Raw genomic sequence first — 18,575 nt, forward strand, 5'->3', positions numbered from 1 at the left:
CAAGCAATTTCATGTAATATTCTTGGTTTCCACTAGGGGCGTTTGATGGGTTACCACATTCCAATGGACCAATATAATGAAACAATTTTGACATAGGTTTGGTCTTAAGGATCTGATAGTTTGTGTTTGTGCATGACATTGCAGCACAAACATGTATTTGCAAGATAGACTGGAATAAATAATGACGCATCAAACATTACATAGGCTGCAGTGAATTCCTGTGGATGCAGGATATTGAGCTTTGAGGTTCCCAGTCAAACTTAGCTTTGAAGCACATGTGAAAAGCACTTTTACTCTTGTATTTTTCATAAAAAGAGACCATACCCAAAATATTAACTCTAGAAACAAAAACAAAAACAAAAAAACCCCCAATCACAGGACATTTTGCACAGTTCAAACCTGCAGCTGCAGCGCAAACAACAACAAACACTGTTTGTAAACGTGTCCTGGAGTTTATGCAGGTGCAGACGTTGCTACTGCTGTAAGTAAACCTAACAGCTTCCAGACCATTTATTCTGGCAATATGGCAAGAAGGTGGGAGTGTCCCCCCCCCCCCAGAGGGACAAAGGGACCCCCTGATGATCCTCTAATCGCCTGAGCCAAGGTGTGAAACTGGGTGTGAACTCTGGCTGATTGGGAACCACATCCAGTTCAAAGCGTATAATATCTAAATTTGAATTATATTTTGGTTTTCATGACTAGGACTGGTGCTAATTTAAAAAATCAAGTCAATGAAAGTAGAAAAATGTTTTAATATATATGAATTTTATAGTATTTTGAAAACGTAAACAGGGGTGGCCATTTTTGGCCACGAGCAAAATGAGAGGGATTTTTTTTTGTTTTTCTGTCACTGCACAAAAAACCAAAGATACATAAAACTCATTGATACTTTTAATTATTGCTATGCATCTAACCTCCATCATGGTTAGAAAATAAATCAGTTTGCATGTATTATTTAGAAAAAAAATGGGGATTTTATGCTTTTATCCCTTTATCCCTTTATCCCTTTGTAAATCATTAAAAAGTATGTAATTTAACTGGTATTTAAAGGGTTAAAAGTCCTGGATTTGAATTAAATTTTGGTCTTGATGAACAGCACTGATACTAATCTAAAAAATCAAGTCAATGAAAGTAGAAAAATGTTTTAATATATATGAATTTTATAGTATTTTGAAAACGTAAACAGGGGTGGCCATTTTTGGCCACGAACAAAATGAGAGGGATTTTTTTTGTTTTTCTGTCACTGCACAAAAAACCAAAGATACATAAAACTCATTGATACTTTTAATTATTGCTATGCATCTAACCTCCATCATGGTTAGAAAATAAATCAGCTTGCATGTATTATTTAGAAAAAAAATGGGGATTTTATGCTTTTATCCCTTTATCCCTTTGTAAATCATTAAAATTATGTAATTTAACTGGTATTTAAAGGGTTAAAAGTCTGGATTTGAATTAAATTTTTTGTCTTGATGAACAGCACTGATACTAATCTAAAAAATCAAGTCAATGAAAGTAGAAAAATGTTTTAATATATATGAATTTTATAGTATTTTGAAAACGTAAACATGGGTGGTCATTTTTGGCCACGAACAAAATGAGAGGGATTTTTTTTGTTTTTCTGTCACTGCACAAAAAACCAAAGATACATAAAACTCATTGATACTTTTAATTATTGCTATGCATCTAACCTCCATCATGGTTAGAAAATAAATCAGTTTGCATGTATTATTTAGAAAAAAAATGGGGATTTTATGCTTTTATCCCTTTGTAAATCATTAAAATTATGTAATTTAACTGTGATTTAAAGGGTTAAAAGTCTGGATTTGAATTAAATTTTGGTCTTGATGAACAGCGCTGATACTAATCTAAAAAAATCATGTCAAAAAAAGTGGAAATTTTTCTTAATATATATGAATTTTATAGCATTTTGTAAATGTAAACAGGGGGTGGCCATTTTTGGAAGTTTTTATGTTTTTCTGTCACTGCACAAAAAAACAAAGATGTATAAAAGTCATTGATACTTTAATTATTGTTATACATCTAACCTCCATCATGGTTAGAAAGTAAATCAGATGGCATGTTTTATTTGGAAAAAAATTGGGGTTTTGTGATTTTTTCCATTTATGAGTTCCTAGGATTATGTGATCTAACTGGTATTTAAAGGGTTAAAATTATGAATTTGAATGAAATTTTGATTTTCATGAACAGCACTGGTACTAATCTAAAAAATCATGTAAAAAAAAGTGGGAATTTTTCTTAATATATATGAATTTTATAGCATTTTGTAAACGTAAACAAGGGGTGGCCATTTTTGGCCACAAACAAGCTGAGAGGAAGTTTTTATGTTTTTCTGTCACTGCACAAAAAAACAAAGATGTATAAAAGTCATTGATACTTTTAATTATTGTTATACATCTAACCTCCATCATGGTTAGAAAGTAAATCAGATGGCATGTTTTATTTGGAAAAAAATTGGGGTTTTGTGATTTTTTCCATTTATGAGTTCCTAGGATTATGTGATCTAACTGGTATTTAAAGGGTTAAAATTATGAATTTGAATGAAATTTTGATTTTCATGAACAGCACTGGTACTAATCTAAAAAATCATGTCAAAAAAAGTGGGAATTTTTCTTAATATATATGAATTTTATAGCATTTTGTAAACGTAAACAAGGGGTGGCCATTTTTGGCCACAAACAAGCTGAGAGGAAGTTTTTATGTTTTTCTGTCACTGCACAAAAAAACAAAGATGTATAAAAGTCATTGATACTTTTAATTATTGTTATACATCTAACCTCCATCATGGTTAGAAAGTAAATCAGATGGCATGTTTTATTTGGAAAAAAATTGGGGTTTTGTGATTTTTTCCATTTATGAGTTCCTAGGATTATGTGATCTAACTGGTATTTAAAGGGTTAAAATTATGAATTTGAATGAAATTTTGATTTTCATGAACAGCACTGGTACTAATCTAAAAAATCATGTCAAAAAAAGTGGGAATTTTTCTTAATATATATGAATTTTATAGCATTTTGTAAACGTAAACAAGGGGTGGCCATTTTTGGCCACAAACAAGCTGAGAGGAAGTTTTTATGTTTTTCTGTCACTGCACAAAAAAACAAAGATGTATAAAAGTCATTGATACTTTTAATTATTGTTATACATCTAACCTCCATCATGGTTAGAAAGTAAATCAGATGGCATGTTTTATTTGGAAAAAAATTGGGGTTTTGTGATTTTTTCCATTTATGAGTTCCTAGGATTATGTGATCTAACTGGTATTTAAAGGGTTAAAATTATGAATTTGAATGAAATTTTGATTTTCATGAACAGCACTGGTACTAATCTAAAAAATCATGTCAAAAAAAGTGGGAATTTTTCTTAATATATATGAATTTTATAGCATTTTGTAAACGTAAACAAGGGGTGGCCATTTTTGGCCACAAACAAGCTGAGAGGGTAGTGATTTTACTGGAATCCAGAGGGTTAAGAGTGCTCGAGTGTGTTCTTGGAGAAATGGGTTTTCTTCGAGGCATCATTTACCTTTTTACACGTTTTACAAGATCTCTCGCTGTTACCATTTAGTTCTTTTAACCTTTTTGAGGATTGCACATTGTTCTCTTTGTGTAGTCTTTGGAGGATGCCCCCTCCTAGGGAGAATGCCAATAGCAGCCTAATTTCCTTCATTTGTGGACAATTTGTCTAAATGTGGATTGATGGACATTCAAGTCTTTAGAAATGCTTTGTAGCTTTTTCCCAGCGCTTCTATGTCCTAAGGTCCCATGGAAGTTGTTGTGAATGAGGCATGATTCACACTGTTGAGTGTTTTGTTTTTTCTCCCCCAGTTGAATTAAACAGTTTTCTAGAACGTGTGAAAACGTGTTACAGCTCAGAGGATTTAAAACTGTTTGTCCCTGTGTGTCATCAGAGGATCTGTACAATCCTGCATTGGTAATCACAGGAATGAGGTACACAAGTCAAAAGGACACAGGCTCAACCAGATGTTGGGATTGTGCCATTCACCACCGGTCGTCATAGTGATCAGCAGCAGTCATAACCGGAGTGTTCTATAGTTGTTTTTTCCATTTTTCTTTTTTCCTGTTTATTCAGATCATGATTTATCTACGCCATGCATGGACCAAACTATAAGTAGTGAGGTGGAAGTAATGATAAGTCATTACTTCTATTGGATTTATGTAACAATGTTCCATTTATAGTTATCACATTGTGGCACAAAATCACTAAAGTATTAAGAAAAATCATGTTAAATTGTTCACGCTGTAGTGGTCACTACAGTGGGCAGCTATTCAAAGGCTGTTTTCTTGTGTTTGTGTCCGTGTTGATGGTATACTTGCAGATAAACAACAACATTGGACACTGATGTGTCACTCGATAACAACCTAAGTGGACATGTTAAAATTTTCTTTTGAAAAGTACGTTTTAAAAAAATGTCATGCCTAAAGATGAATAAAAATACGTAAGAAAAAAATCCTGATTGAGGTTGTCATAATTCATGCATGAAAGGGTTACTGCTCTTATTTTTGTGCTACTTGGGTTAACGCTGTGATTTATACCTGTGGCTGGTAAATGTACTGCACCAGTCCTAGTGTTTACAGGGCGTGGCTACATTATTATTACAGTCTTAGTTTGTGAGATGATGACATTTCGGCCTTTGGTATTACCATGTTTTAGTGGTAAAGCTCTCCTTTTTAGATCTTTTAAAATCGTAAACAATTTAGATGTGTTCACCAAAGAATGAAGCACTGAGGGTTTCTTTGGCTACGTTCACACTGCAGGTCTTAATGCTCAATTCCGATTTTTTGATCAAATCCGATTTTTTTTTTGTCTGCTCGTTCACACTACAAATAAAATGCGACAGCAAACGCGCTCTAGTGTGAACGCTCCAAGCGGCCCGCATGCGCAAAAGAAGACGTCACACACAACGCGCTCTGTTTAGACCCAGAGCAAACAGTATTGTTTGACTGATGGCCCTTAATTTAAAGACTTCGGACTTCACGTTTCCCAATTTTTGCTTTAAGTTATTTTGTTATTTACATAATAATATAGATAACCTAATAATTATCCTTATTGCTGTTTTAGAGAGGAGCGGTGCTTCAAAGGATAGTTGCAGATTTCTGTCAGAATTTGCAGATTATGTAGTTGTTACCGGCACCAGACCTAGGGGAATCTGGACCGGCAGCAAGCGGCACACAGGCTAGAGAGCACTGCGTAGCCAAATATGAGCAAACTGTGGATTAATAGAGAGGACACCGAAGTTAGCGTCTTGCTCAGGCCGGAGCTCATTTATTTCTCCACATATACACAATAAACAAGTTCATAAACAAAAATAAAGTTACAAAAAGCATTCTCTCAAAAGCAAAATAAATACAAACTAATTCAAAATGACTTTACATACTCACAACTTAAACAAAACACTCGCAGCTAAAGCATAACAACATACCAAAATAACCCATCTCACATTCACACAACCTTTCCCCACATTCGCGCCATATACGCTATTACTTTTGAACATGGCGTCCAGTGAACGTAACACAACATGGCGGCGGGCGACTGCAAACGTTGTTTCACCAACGAAAAGCTTTCCCCTTAATACATGTACTCAGTACTGCTTGGCTAACACTAAAACAAACACTACAACACATTTTCTGAAGTCGCAGGTTGCCACTGTCATAGCATATACTTATAGTGCTACGTAGCATTATAGCATTATGCCGATGATACACTAATACTCATTACAACAAAATACCACAAAACAACATCATCACAATCATCTCAAAATATAGCCGAACAGTTGTTACTCAACTTACATGACATTTAGAACCAGTTCAGTAACATAAAAGTTTGTTTGTCAGTACCTGTGAATTAATAGAGAGGACACCGAAGTTAGCGTCTTGCTCAGGCCGGAGCTCATTTATTTCTGAGCTGCGCATGCGCAGAGCATATAGCTAGAGTCTCTCTGGTAGTTCCACAGCAGTGCAAGAGCACCATCTACTGGCATAATGAAATATAACCATGGTCTGGCAACACATAACAATGTAAAAATAAGTCACAATAATAAACAAAAAATAAGGGGGTAATTGGTTTTCTTACAAAAATAAACATGTAGCTTTTTTCAACCTGCTACATAGTACAAATAAAATGTTAATGTTTCTCCAAAGTTGTCTTCCCAACAGTTTCACCGGATGGCCAGGAAGCGTTCGCGATGTCTTCTCCGGCGCTGATAATTGGCATCTGTTTTGTGTCAGTGACGTAAAAGACGGATTTAATGCGACTTGACCGTTCAAACAGCAGTCGCTTTCTGAAACATCGGATATGTATCGGATTCAGTACCACATACGAAAGTGACCCAGATCGGATTTGAAAATATCGGATTTGTGCCGTTCACACTGTCATAGCATGATCGGATATGGGTCGCATAGGGTCAAAAAAATCGTCTTTCGCCTGCAGTGTGAACGTAGCCTTAGTGACTCGGTGAACGCCTCATCAAGATAATAAACAGAAGGAAAAATGCAGTTAAGCCTCCAGTACAGAGTCAAAGTTTGATTAAGATATTTACATTTTTTAAACTCATTTTTTAAATATTGAAGCTAAAACTGCACATAACTTCTGATTTTGAGAATATATCAGCGTTGTTGTTTACATGGGCTCTACCTCAGCCGCATTACAGGATTAATCAGATTATGATTGGTTTATTGGCTGTGCAAGTAAACATTACTAATAGACTTTTCTCACAGTAGGACATTTTGATTTGTTAAATGCTTGTGTAACTAATAACGTTAATAAATGTCTGCACAGAGTTTAGCTCTGCCACTGCCAGAGCCCTGTTGTTGTTCCTGCTGGCTCACTAGCACAGCTAAATAAAACAGATCCGTGTTTCACCTGTGCCTCCCCTGCTGTTCAGGCTAATAAAAGTCTGTAAGTTTGCGAGTTACTGCTTCCAGAAAGCCATTTCAGAACCACGGTCATTGCACATGAGCTGTACACACAGTCTGATAACAACACACACACCTGTGTGTGCAGTCACAGGGACTAAAGGAAGAGGAAGGAGCTCTGATTTAAAAAACTGAAGACCCAAATGTCAAAACCTATAAATACTAACTAGAAAATCCAGCAACCATGATAAGGCTATAAAAATATTCAAATAAATAATGTGTGATGTTCTGTGCTGAGGAAAAACTAGGCTGTTATAGTACATTCTGTAAATAAGAGGCGGCTGTTAGTCATTTGGTGTTCTGGACTCCCCTAGTCCCTCAAAATAGAGACTATGAATGTAGTAGCATTAAAGGCAGCATGCTGAGCAGTAGATGAAGAGGAAGGACTAAATATGGGCTTGACTGTTGAGTCAAGAATTTCCATTTTGGTTTGCTTTTATTTTAAAATAAAAGTCCTGCTCTGACAGCTTAATATTTATTAGTGCAGAAACTCGATGACTCACTTTCACTACTGACAGTAGTCATCAATACAGGTCCACATGAAATGAGAGGCATTACTCCCAGCAGTACAATACTGAGACTTCTTTGGGGATAGGGGAGACGCATATTGCTTTACTTTGATCTCTAGAAAGCGACGTGCGACTCTCTGGATCCTGTTTTGCGTGCTCTTGCTGTCTTAGTCTGTCGCTGTAATTATAACACATCGTCTGTTGTTATGGAAGTTGATGAAGCGGTGGGATAGTAATGACACCAAACACATGACTGCTGAATTGGGGTTCCACGAAGTGCACAATAAATTGTGGGCCTAACTAGTTATTTCTCATTCAATTATATGTATGTGCTTTCATGGCATACGTGGAACTGCTTTCTAAGAATGTACTCGGATTTCAATGATTAATTGTTATCAGTTACCTTGGAGACACTCATGAGTCACTTGATGGATACTTTGTAGTCTGGACATCTTGAACCTGACGTGGAAATGGGTTTGAAGCGATACAATGTATCACCTGAGTGTTCAGTCATTACTCACTAATTAGACTGTTAAAGGTGGTTCAGTGTTCATTTCTTTAGGATTTGAAATTCAAGGTCACAACTTAATAACTTCAATACTGTTGCAAACAAGTATCCAATCAGATATGAGGGAAGTATAATCTGTGTACATATCATTTTTCAGGAAATTCCTAGCACTAATTTAATGTTTTATACATGTAAACCTAAAAACCTAAATAAATAAATAGTATTTTGTGGATCTAAATGTTCATTGTAGCATTATTCTGTAAATGAGTGGTCACTGCTGCTTTTAATATTGACTGAGTGGAATTCAAATGGGCAATTATTTCAAATGTTGCTTTGATATAATGAAATGATGGTTAAGTGAAGTAAAAACATTTTGTTTCAGGTTTTCCTTAACAAGACACATTTGGGTGTTATGCAGCCCTGGGACTGCACACGCCGAAGTCTCACAGCAAGACTTCAAATTTAATGTTTCAGTCTGACATTTGGGAAGAATTACAAAAACTTTAATCTGTCCAAGCGTGCTGTGAACTTGTTTATTATAAACACACGTTAACATTCGGGGCACAGCGTCGAAGCCTTCTGAGCTGGTACTGGAGAAGATGTTAAATTACACATCAACCTTAAAAGAGAGACTACATCTCGCTTCTGACAGGTCAACAAGATTCACTGACATGTGCAGAAGTCTACCAACAGAGCTACCATCAGAAGGTGCTTTCATCAAAACCCCAGTGCCTGAAGCTACTGGCTGTAATCTAAAATAGTGGACAAAAATGATTCAGCATTTATATCCAAATTAAATTCATCACACTGCCAGTAGTTTAGAAGCTGAAAGTGCTTCTCACTCTGTTAAGATAATCTGCTCTTTGGTTCAGCTTTCATGCCTGCAGGGGCCAAGAGCTCTGAGCCTAAACTTCAATACAGCTGCGAACCCAATGATAGAATCCTAAAGTCATTAAAGGCAATTCTTTTAACACAATCACTCTTAGCGTTACTGTGTTAAAAGGTCCTGACGTAGTTATGCTGGCTACTGTAGATGCTCTGCTGGCTCTAATTTAAAACAACTGTCATATAAAATTAGTAGGCACCATTGTTGTGTGTGGAACTGAGGTTGCCAAAAAAACACAAGTATAGCAGTTACTGAGTTTTTGCAGTACAATATCTATTTACACTTTACCTTTAGCCATATAGGCTCCAATTCTGCTACTGCTGGCTCCCTATGTGATACGGTTTGTAATGAGTTTTATTGAGCTAGGATCCCAGGGTGAAACTATGAATTTCTGATGTTTTCTACAGGCACTAAAAGATCCCTGCTGCTTTATGTTATATCAAAACTCTCAGAAGGGACCGCGGTTCAGTGGACAGGAGTGTTTGAGGGGAGTTGTTAATTTTTATAAACATTAAATTGACATAAGAGGTGTATGTGTACATTTTTTGTCATTTTAGTTAGGGCCGCCTTTTTTTCCTTCTCTGTTTGAAGGGATCATGAGATAATCATTCCCACGTTCAAGTATAATTAACAGAAAAGGCCAGACACCTGCTAGCAGAGTCTGAGACAACATGCCCTGTGGGTTTGAAGTACATCATGAGTCTTTTGGTGCGTCACAGACTGCTTAAGGATTCCCAAAATACCACTAAGCGGCAATCTGTTTTAATAAACTTGCGTCTCAGAGTGTCTGAAAGAGTTTAAGAAATCATTCTTTTAGCCAGTTCAGCACTTCATTTTTTTTATACCAGATGAGCCACGCTGCTTAAGAACAACACACCAGATATTATTTATAATTCTTGGCAAATATGGTTTTCCCTGGTGGTCGTGAATTGGTCATCCTGCATGATTACTTTAGGAATGTTTCAAAACTCATTATGTGTAGGAAATTGGTGATGTCCAGATGCATTCACTGGGTTGTTTTGTGTGCGTTATTAGCTTTTGTTGTATCAGCCTTCACCATCTCATCTGTTTAGGCCTGTAATTTCCTGCATTTCCCAGAATCACTATTACTGTCCCTCAAAAAAAGGGAAACAAATAGCTGCAAATTTGCTGTGATTGATGTGCAAGTTTGTAAATATCGAGCTAACTGATAAGCTCGTGTTTTGATAGTAGTTCATCCTCTGTGTGGGCTTGAACACTGTCACAGAACATAACTTAGGCAGCGTATTGTCGTCTGCAGAAGTTATCACTTGGATTTTAAACTTGTTGTTTATGCCACTTTAGGGAGATCCTAAGAACAAAAGTGCAATAGCTCTTACCCAATTTTGTCCAGGATGCCTGTGATTTCAGCACCACGGATGGCTGCAATTTCAGTCTCAGAGAGGCAGCCAACACACTGTATTAGGAATGAGTTGAAAATAAACCAGGACTGCATGTGTCAGATCCATCTGTAAGCTTTAGATTACTTTTCCTCCTCCTTTTACGTAGTTCTATGAAGTGTTCAGCCGCTTCATAAAGCCTCAGGTACACAAATGATCACAGATGCCCACGGAAAACTTTAATCCTAGAAATAACCATTCTCTATCTGTTTATTTATTCATATTTTGGTAGATTTTCCCCCCATACCCCATGGGCTGATTTACAATGCAGATATTTCTGTCGTCATCTCCTCCTGTGACTGCAAAGTAAAGATTGCTCTGCCGTGAAGTGGTGATAGGGTTTATTACTGGAAAGATCGCCAATCAGACTTTTTATTTCACTGAGGAAAGAGCCTCATAGCAAATGTCAAATGCAGATTCTAGATTTAATTTGTAGATATGGCCATGAAAAGGGTCATGAACAAATTTGTTAGCTTGACAGGGGTGAGGAGTGTGTGTGTGTGACGGCAGACTGCTCCTTTTTTCTTTAATATTTTTGGAGGATATTTCAAGGCTGTAAAGGATGCTTGGCCTGATGAGCATTTACTTATTACTTTTAGCACGAAGACAAGATGTGAGAAATAGGATGGATGTAAAGAGGAAATGGAGGGCAGAGCATTAAGGCATCGCTACTGAGTTAAAGAAGTAGAGGAGGGGAGGGCATGGACACAGAATGTGCCCATCAGTGTGGACTTAATGACAAGAATAAGAGCTAACACATGCATCTGACCTTTTACACACCAGTTAGAATATGTCATCAGCAGCACGGGGTGTTTCTGGTAGCACTTTTCTCCCCTTTCATCCACCTGCATGTCACTGTAACTGTAAATATTTGCTTAATGTCGTGGGTCCTTGTTGGATTCTTTAAAAGCCAGAGCTCTGTGTGTGTGTTTTGTTTGTCTTGACAGCTTGAGTAAATCTGTAGCGCGTGCGTGTGTGCGGGGTCCTCTTCGTGTCTGTGTAAGCGTGCACGTCGACTCCTCGAGGGTGCGTGTGTTGATCTTGTTTATGTGTCCAGGCCAGTGGTTACGGCATGACGGATGGGGATAGGGGAGACAGAGGAGGAGAGGAGAGGAAAGACGAATGACCTGACAGCTCCCCTATTCAACTCCTAATCACTGCATGAGCGTGGAGGCTGTCTATGACGGGGGGAGCCGGGGTACGCGTTGGGAGAAGACAGAGATGAGGTGTCTGTGTTGTGCATTGGGTTGAAATGCAGAGCGCGGTTTAAAATTTTTAAAAGTCTGCACCAGTAGTGTCTTTGATACGTTGTCGTTGCAGTTTTTGCATAAATTTCCTCAGTTTGTCACAAAACATGAACAGATTTACTCTGAAGGTCTTACTGCTGTCTACTTTATGTAAAAGACAAAATATTTGGCAAGTTTTCCGAAGTAGGAAACATTATGTGGTGTGAAATATTTATAGCGTAATGGTGTCGGCTCAGTTGCGTTTTTAAAAAGCAGGTTTGTCGTCTGTATTTAGAGATGCCCATAGTCTGATGTTCACAAGAAGGTCTTTTTTTTTTTTTTTGCTTGTGTCCCTGCCTCAAAACTGAATTTCACAGAGCTAAATCTTGACTTTATAGCTGAACACTGGAATGTGAAAACAAATGCATGCTGATTAAGGGACTCAGTGGAGCAAGTGACATTTCAAATTTGTGCCTTCAGTTGGACAAGTGTGCCATATTTATCGCATCTCTGTGGATGCTTCGGCTTGTAGTTGTGGTGATCTGTGACTAATGCAAAGAGGAGTGCCTCAAAACAAGAAGCTAACTAGCGAATGAGCTTTGTAGTTTGCATTTAACTGGCATTTTTGTTTGTTTGGATACAGCGCTGCACTGTTTCTTTAGTTGTTTAAACTTGTATTGATTGATTTAGTGAGTTAACACAGGACGTTTGCCACCCGGAGGCTCTTTTAAGTTCATCTGTCTGAAGAACTAATGAGCTCATCCACAGTTGATAAGAGTCGCCACTCCTTCTAGATGAGTTGGTCATTTAATACAACTTAGACACAATGATCACCAAATGCGTCTTAACCCAAAGTGGGCTGAAGGTCAGAATTATCATTTTACTGGAATTAACTTGTGAATTTGGATCCTGAGCTGGATGAGCAGCTATGTCACTGGTTTCATGTTGCAGGTAAATGCCTCGGAGGCAGAGTAACCTTTCTGCTTTGTCTTAGTTCTTCAAGCGAATGTCAAGACAGTTTTATTTATGTAGCACATTTAAAACAACAGAAGTTGACCCATTGTGGTTTCCAGGCAAACTCATTTACATTCCCAGGTCTCCAACAAAACCCAGTTTCAAAACACAAACCTCACATGGCCAAACAACACGGTTAAAAATGAAAACAGAGCAAAAACTACAAGAATGGTAGAAATATGATAAATAAAATAGTATTTAAAAACTACAATGGAAGGATAATTTTTAAATGAGATTTTACATCAGAAACACCAGCTAAAATTCACAGTGGACCAAACCTTGTGGCGCCTCAGACTTGATGAAAACAAACAGAAAATAGGTTGTTGGGTTTTTTTGTTTGTTTTTTCTGTGGAATGGCAGATTATTCCAAAACCTGCAAAATAAGGGATTAAAATATCTGATACCGATGATGTGCAGCCAACGTAGGGATTAAAAAAACATACGGTACTTAAATTTGACATTTCACAGGTAGCCAATTTATCTAAAACTGGAGTGGGTCGTTGTGCCAGCTAGAAGTCAAGCAGCTGCATTTTGAATCTTCGGTGTTATAATGTTCAACCAAGATGTGATAAAAGCATGGATGAATGTTTAAGTCCTCTAGACACCAAATTTGCTTTCATTTAGCAATAGATCTTAGTTGGTAAAAGCTGCCCTTTATAACACTGATTTAATTGTTAAAAATCAATGAGCTATCCATTAAAAACACCAAGATTTTAAATGGAATTTGAACATAAGTGGATAAAGTGCCTCAGTGAGGATATTTGTGGAGCTTAAGGGGGACCAAATAAAATATTTTTCAGTTCTAGTTGAAGTTTTTTCCCCATCCAGGTTTTTGGATGATTCACTGTCTCTTTGTAGGAGTCCTTGTCAAGTAGATAAAACTAAGTGTCATCCACATAGCAGTGATAGGAGTTTCTGAATGATGGTGATGCGGTAGGTCATTGTATAATTACATTTGAACAGGACCTAAACTGGGTCCTTGAGGGATGCCACATTTATTAGACCTAGAGATGAAGAATGGTTTCTTGTCTTTCAGATGCAGGAAAACCAGTGTGAAACGTGACTCCAGATGTTTGTATAATGTCAGCAGTGTCAAATAGCTGCACTGAGATCCAGCAAGACCAGAAGGGTGACAGGAACCAGAATCAACAGATAAAATGATATCACTTTACACATTTAACAGAGCAGGTTTTATACTTTGCAGGTGTCTGTTTCAGTTGGTATTTTAGCAAACGTAGGACCGCATAATACAACAGACGTCTCTTGCAACCTGTTGGATTTTTTTTGTTTCACCCAGAAATTGATGTCAGCATAACTAATTCTGAGTTTGCTAATATGATTAAAATATTTTAAAAATCATATAAAAAAAACATCTAGGGAATCAGTGAGGAAATGGGAAAGAGCTGGCTCTATCTCGGGTGTTTGTTGCAGGAGTATAAGGCAACAGGACAGCTATGTCTAAGTAGATTACTGTCTGTTTACTTTAGGCTTGAATATAAACAAGGCAATAACACAAGTAGACATGTGACTCCCAAAAATATGATTTTTACCATGATGGTGAAAATATGTCAGCTGCAAATTGCACTCAGAATATGATCTGATCTGTGAAAACACTTTTGCATTATTGTCACTGATTCTTTCTCCATCTATGTGTAAACACAATCCCGTCTGTGTGACCCCCTGCTATTTTACAGTTATAAATTATTTATAGGATATAAATAAGGAGCAGTCTGGACTGTAACGCTGTAACACCTGCATTTTTTTCCCCTCACTCCACCTACTCACCTGCTAGTGAAAAATGACATCCAATCTTGGTGCAGACAGATTGCCGACAACGAGAATGCATAAACTAGCAGGTGATACGATTTATCTTCCTCCCTGAGATATCCAGACTGCATTTTACCGTCACGTCTAAATTATATTATTATATCTGGATTAACATATGGCTCCTCCTCGTTCATTATGAAGCAAATAATTGCAAGAAAGGTACATTGCCATATTTTCTCCAAAAATCTAAGTTAAATTGGTAATAACTGAACGTTATGTTTAGCCTACGGAAAAGTGTTGCAAAGTGGTGATGGAGCTGACTTGTGTGCAATTGTGCCAACAGGCTGAGACGTCAATACTTAGCTCACAATGCTGCTTTGACAATCACCGGTAAAGCTGATTGCAACAAGAGTAATAACGACGGGCTGTGAGCAGAGTAGCAATAAAACAGACACTCTTGTGGTGATAAACAAAGTGCTCCAAGGGTAAAAGTTGGGAGAGAACACAGCCAGATGTCATCTTTTGCCGGGGGGGAAGTGCCTGTTATTTAGTATGTAGCCAAAAAAAAGCAGGGATTCCTTTTTTTGGTTTTTCCTCAGGAGGCATGTATGTGAGAGTTTAAGTATTCAGAGGGAGCCTGAATTCAACATGAAGTCAGCTTTACAGTACATGTGTTCACTAAAAACTAATACTGTACTCAAAGGTGTGTGTGTGTGTGTGTGTGTGTGTGTGTGCGTGCTAAAGAATATGCAAAGCATTTGGGAACTCAAGCCGCTATCATCACTTGCAGGAAAGCGTGTGAGCACTCGTGTTTTGCATGCTGTGCGCATAGCTCTGAAAGCCGGAGCTCAGCGGTTGTGTCAGGGCATCCAAATCAGGAAGGGGCCTCTGAGTGTTTGTGTGAGACATTACTGAGATGAAGACGTGTTGAAAAGGAGACAAAGTGGTAGGTAGGGAGAGCCCAAGTGTTTGTATGTTTTGTCCTTTTTTATTTTTTTTGAGTGTGCATTAAAAATCATTAGGGGAAATGGAGTGAAGGGACTGCTTGTGCATCTGTGTGTGTGTGTGAGTGAGTGTGATGGCCACAGGCATACTGAGCAGCCTCATAATGAACACATTGATCTAGTACAGCAGAGAGGAAAAGGACGACCCTCCATGCATTAATAGTGACGTTAATCTTCTCCATTATTTCCGAGTCTTTCATTGGATACGGCCGTTGGTGTTATTTCTCTTTCTCTGCCTCGTCACATTTCTTTTTTTATTTAAACTTTTTGATTGCACCCTCCTCCTATTACGTTTGTTTACACGTATAAATAATAGATGTGGATGTCGAGAAAATATTCTAAACTTGTCCAGGTGAAACAAAAATATCCCAAGGCCCTTTACTTAAAAAAATAAAAGACGCCTCCTGTGTACTAATAAAATGCTGCTTGTCATAAGCTGATAATTTTAGTTTCAGAGTGAAAGTAATAATTGGGAAAAAAGTTTGTGCTTTTTTGGCCAAAATTGGATGACATGTTTGGAACAGAAAATGAAGATGCAAATAAATGGCCAGTGAGACTGACTGGAAACTGAGGAAAATGTTTCTCTGCCCTTTCAAAATAAATCAAGATTAGACAAACCTCGCAGGTGTGGAGTTGGTTTTAGGTAGATTCGCGTCACAGTTACAAGTGTTACTAAACCGCCTAGATGCGAGTTTCTCCTGTTTTACCTTTCTGCTAAGCTGCTACTGATGGTAGCATCGTAACGTACTGTCTGCACAAAGGCAACCCTTTAATGGCGTGAAACACATCGCTTCTTTAGCTAATATGTTTTGTTTTTAATCAAACGCACTGGGTTTGCCAGTCTTCATTTGGCTGGCCTGTAGCTTTGATTTTGATCCAATAAAAATGTATTACATAACCATATCCAGCTTTCACAAAGCTGCTTGGAGACTAGTATGTGAGGCAGCAGCATATGATCTAGTTTAATGCAGTTATTGTTGGCAGATTCTGCAAATGGAAGAGGGGAAAAAAAGCTCCACAGGTTTTTGAAGTCTTACTGCAGCGATAGCATTGGGCGAAAATCCCTTTTTGTTTTGGTCCACAGCTTGTAGCCCAAGGCTTGGCAGTGCAGCACAGCCATGTGAATCCTGCAGCTCTTGTCGCTTTTGCTCTCCAGCTCCTCTCCCAGTAGTAGACGGCTAAGACTGCAGTGTCATCTTGTGTTTGTGCCCGTATCCCTCGGAAAACAAACCCTCTTTTCCCCTCACTAGGGATGTGATCAATGGGCAAACGTGGAGTTTTCCCTCAATTTCACTTCGTATTTTGAAAGAACTAATAGTCTCATTCATATAATTATTAAAAAAACTAGTTTTTGCTTTTTCTCTTGCCTTCAACTCCATCTTTTTTTTTTGCCTTTTATTAGTATGACTAGCATGAGCTTGATATGCCCAGGCACATTGATCTCTCTCCTACATCCCTCCTCTCTCTCAGCACTGCATGTGGGGCATGCATCTGTGTGTGTTTATTCCCCAACTGCCTTCTCCCAATTACATGATTTCTGAGTAATTGTGCTCTTGCAATCATTTGAAGTCAATCTGGTTTTGACTGTCATCCAAATGCCCAAATTATGGTTGGTTATTAGGTCAATTGGGTCCATATGTGGGTTACGTTTAATGGGGGCATATGTTTAAAGGTAGTTTGTCTACGTGTGTGTGAGACGGAGACATTCATCTATAAACTGCAGAGATAACTGAGTGGATCGGACATTTATGGGCTCAAGTTTCGTCACACAGAATACTGAGGTGGTCCTCTGGGGTTCAGTTTGCGTGTGTTGGTTCTGTATACTTGTGTGGATGAGGTTTTCTTTTTAAATGTCACTTAAGAGTCCACATCGGGCCGCATGCAAAGACACTTTTGACGGACTTGGAGAAATAAACTTTCACAGTTTATACCCCACCGTCCTTCCTTTGGGACATTAAACCGTGATAAACACGTTTAAAGCTGCTTCAAGAATATATTAACGCATCCTTTCACTCAGTCCCTCCAACTCTCTGCTCTTTTGTGCTTTTCTTTCTACTAATCGCTCTCCTATTCCTCCCCCCCTCACTTTCTGTGGCTCCTACAACAATTCAAAGCAGTCTAGTCACATTAAGTCAAGCTTGCAACAGTGGAGGGAAAAACGGGCAACAAATCAAGTGATGAAATCAACTTCAACAATTAAATATTTCTCCTGTATGTTCTCTCTTGTTCACGCTCCCTCTCTTGGCTAATTTAAAGAGCTTAATTGGCGCTGTAATACTTTGCTGGTGTTTGCCTGCCTCCAACAGAAATAAAATGTAATTAGTTTTACAGTTGACTTTTCTCCCTGTTCCTCACACACGTGTGCTTATCTATTGAAGCTGGGACTGTTTGAAGTACTGCGTTATTAAAATTTTGAGTTTTTTATGACATTACAAATTGTTTACTGATGTGACGGTAGCGCGTATGCTTTGTATCCTTAACTGTTTAACACTGAGCTCTTACTCGAGACGCTTTCTTCAAAAAAAGCTGGAGCTTTTGTTTTGTTTTTTTCTTCAAGCGATTAAATTTCAGAACAGAGCCGCAGCGTGATTGTGGTCTTGACTCGCTTGCTTTCATATACTGTGTGTGAGTTTGTGAAAACGAAGCCTTTGTTAATTCAGCGTTTTTACTGACACACGTTCCCCTTTTTTCTCTCCATCTCTAGACCAACATCCCGTTCCTCCAGAACGTTCTGTCCAACCACCAGTTCCTGCACTCCACAGTGGACACCCAGTTCATCGATGAGAACCAGGAGCTCTTCAACCTCAAACCCACTCAGAACCGAGCCCAGAAACTACTGCACTACCTTGGTCAGTGCAGAAACGATACATTGTAACACTTAAAGGTGGAAAACAAATCAATTTACATGATCCATACTGACTGAGCACTGTCACCATTGATTGTTGGGCTTAGGTTTATTGGAGCACTTTTCCACAAAGCTAAGCTTATCTAAGACGAGGCTATTAAGAAAGATTAATAGCTTGGAAACAAAATATATCGAGCAGAGCTGCTTGTTTCTGTAGCTACTAAGAGTTGGGAAAATGATAACATTTCAGCTGCTAAAGACCTTTAGATTAGGTGCTACTCTATGAAGTCGTTCCAACTTACTGATAAGACCAGTAAAGTTAAATATTCTTATCTCAGGCTTTCACCAAACCTTGGGTTTAAAAAGACAAAGCTCAATTCTGTGTAAAAGGGAGATAACCTGGATGTCTAATGTGCAGAAAAGCTCTCGCACACAAATGTTG

The 18,575-nt window shown here is 38.1% G+C and overlaps 1 protein-coding gene and 1 long non-coding RNA gene across 3 annotated transcripts in view; both read left to right on the top strand.

Moving 5' to 3' along the window:
- The window catches only part of LOC146521716 (pyruvate carboxylase, mitochondrial-like), a 316,433-nt gene that overhangs the window by 235,191 nt on the left and 62,667 nt on the right, over positions 1–18,575 (top strand). For both annotated transcript variants that reach the window (XM_085149207.1, XM_085149198.1), the window contains exon 13: positions 17,993–18,137. In XM_085149207.1, the coding sequence (XP_085005333.1) occupies positions 17,993–18,137 (145 nt within the window). The remainder of the gene's footprint in view (positions 1–17,992; positions 18,138–18,575) is intronic.
- On the top strand, positions 3,496–15,684 carry LOC146521722 (uncharacterized). Its single transcript, XR_014872079.1, has 2 exons — positions 3,496–3,794; positions 3,849–15,684. It is a non-coding gene; the product is annotated as an uncharacterized LOC146521722 (long non-coding RNA).

This window comes from Neolamprologus multifasciatus, chromosome 3, assembly GCF_963576455.1.
Source record: "Neolamprologus multifasciatus chromosome 3, fNeoMul1.2, whole genome shotgun sequence".
NCBI lineage: Eukaryota > Metazoa > Chordata > Actinopteri > Cichliformes > Cichlidae > Neolamprologus > Neolamprologus multifasciatus.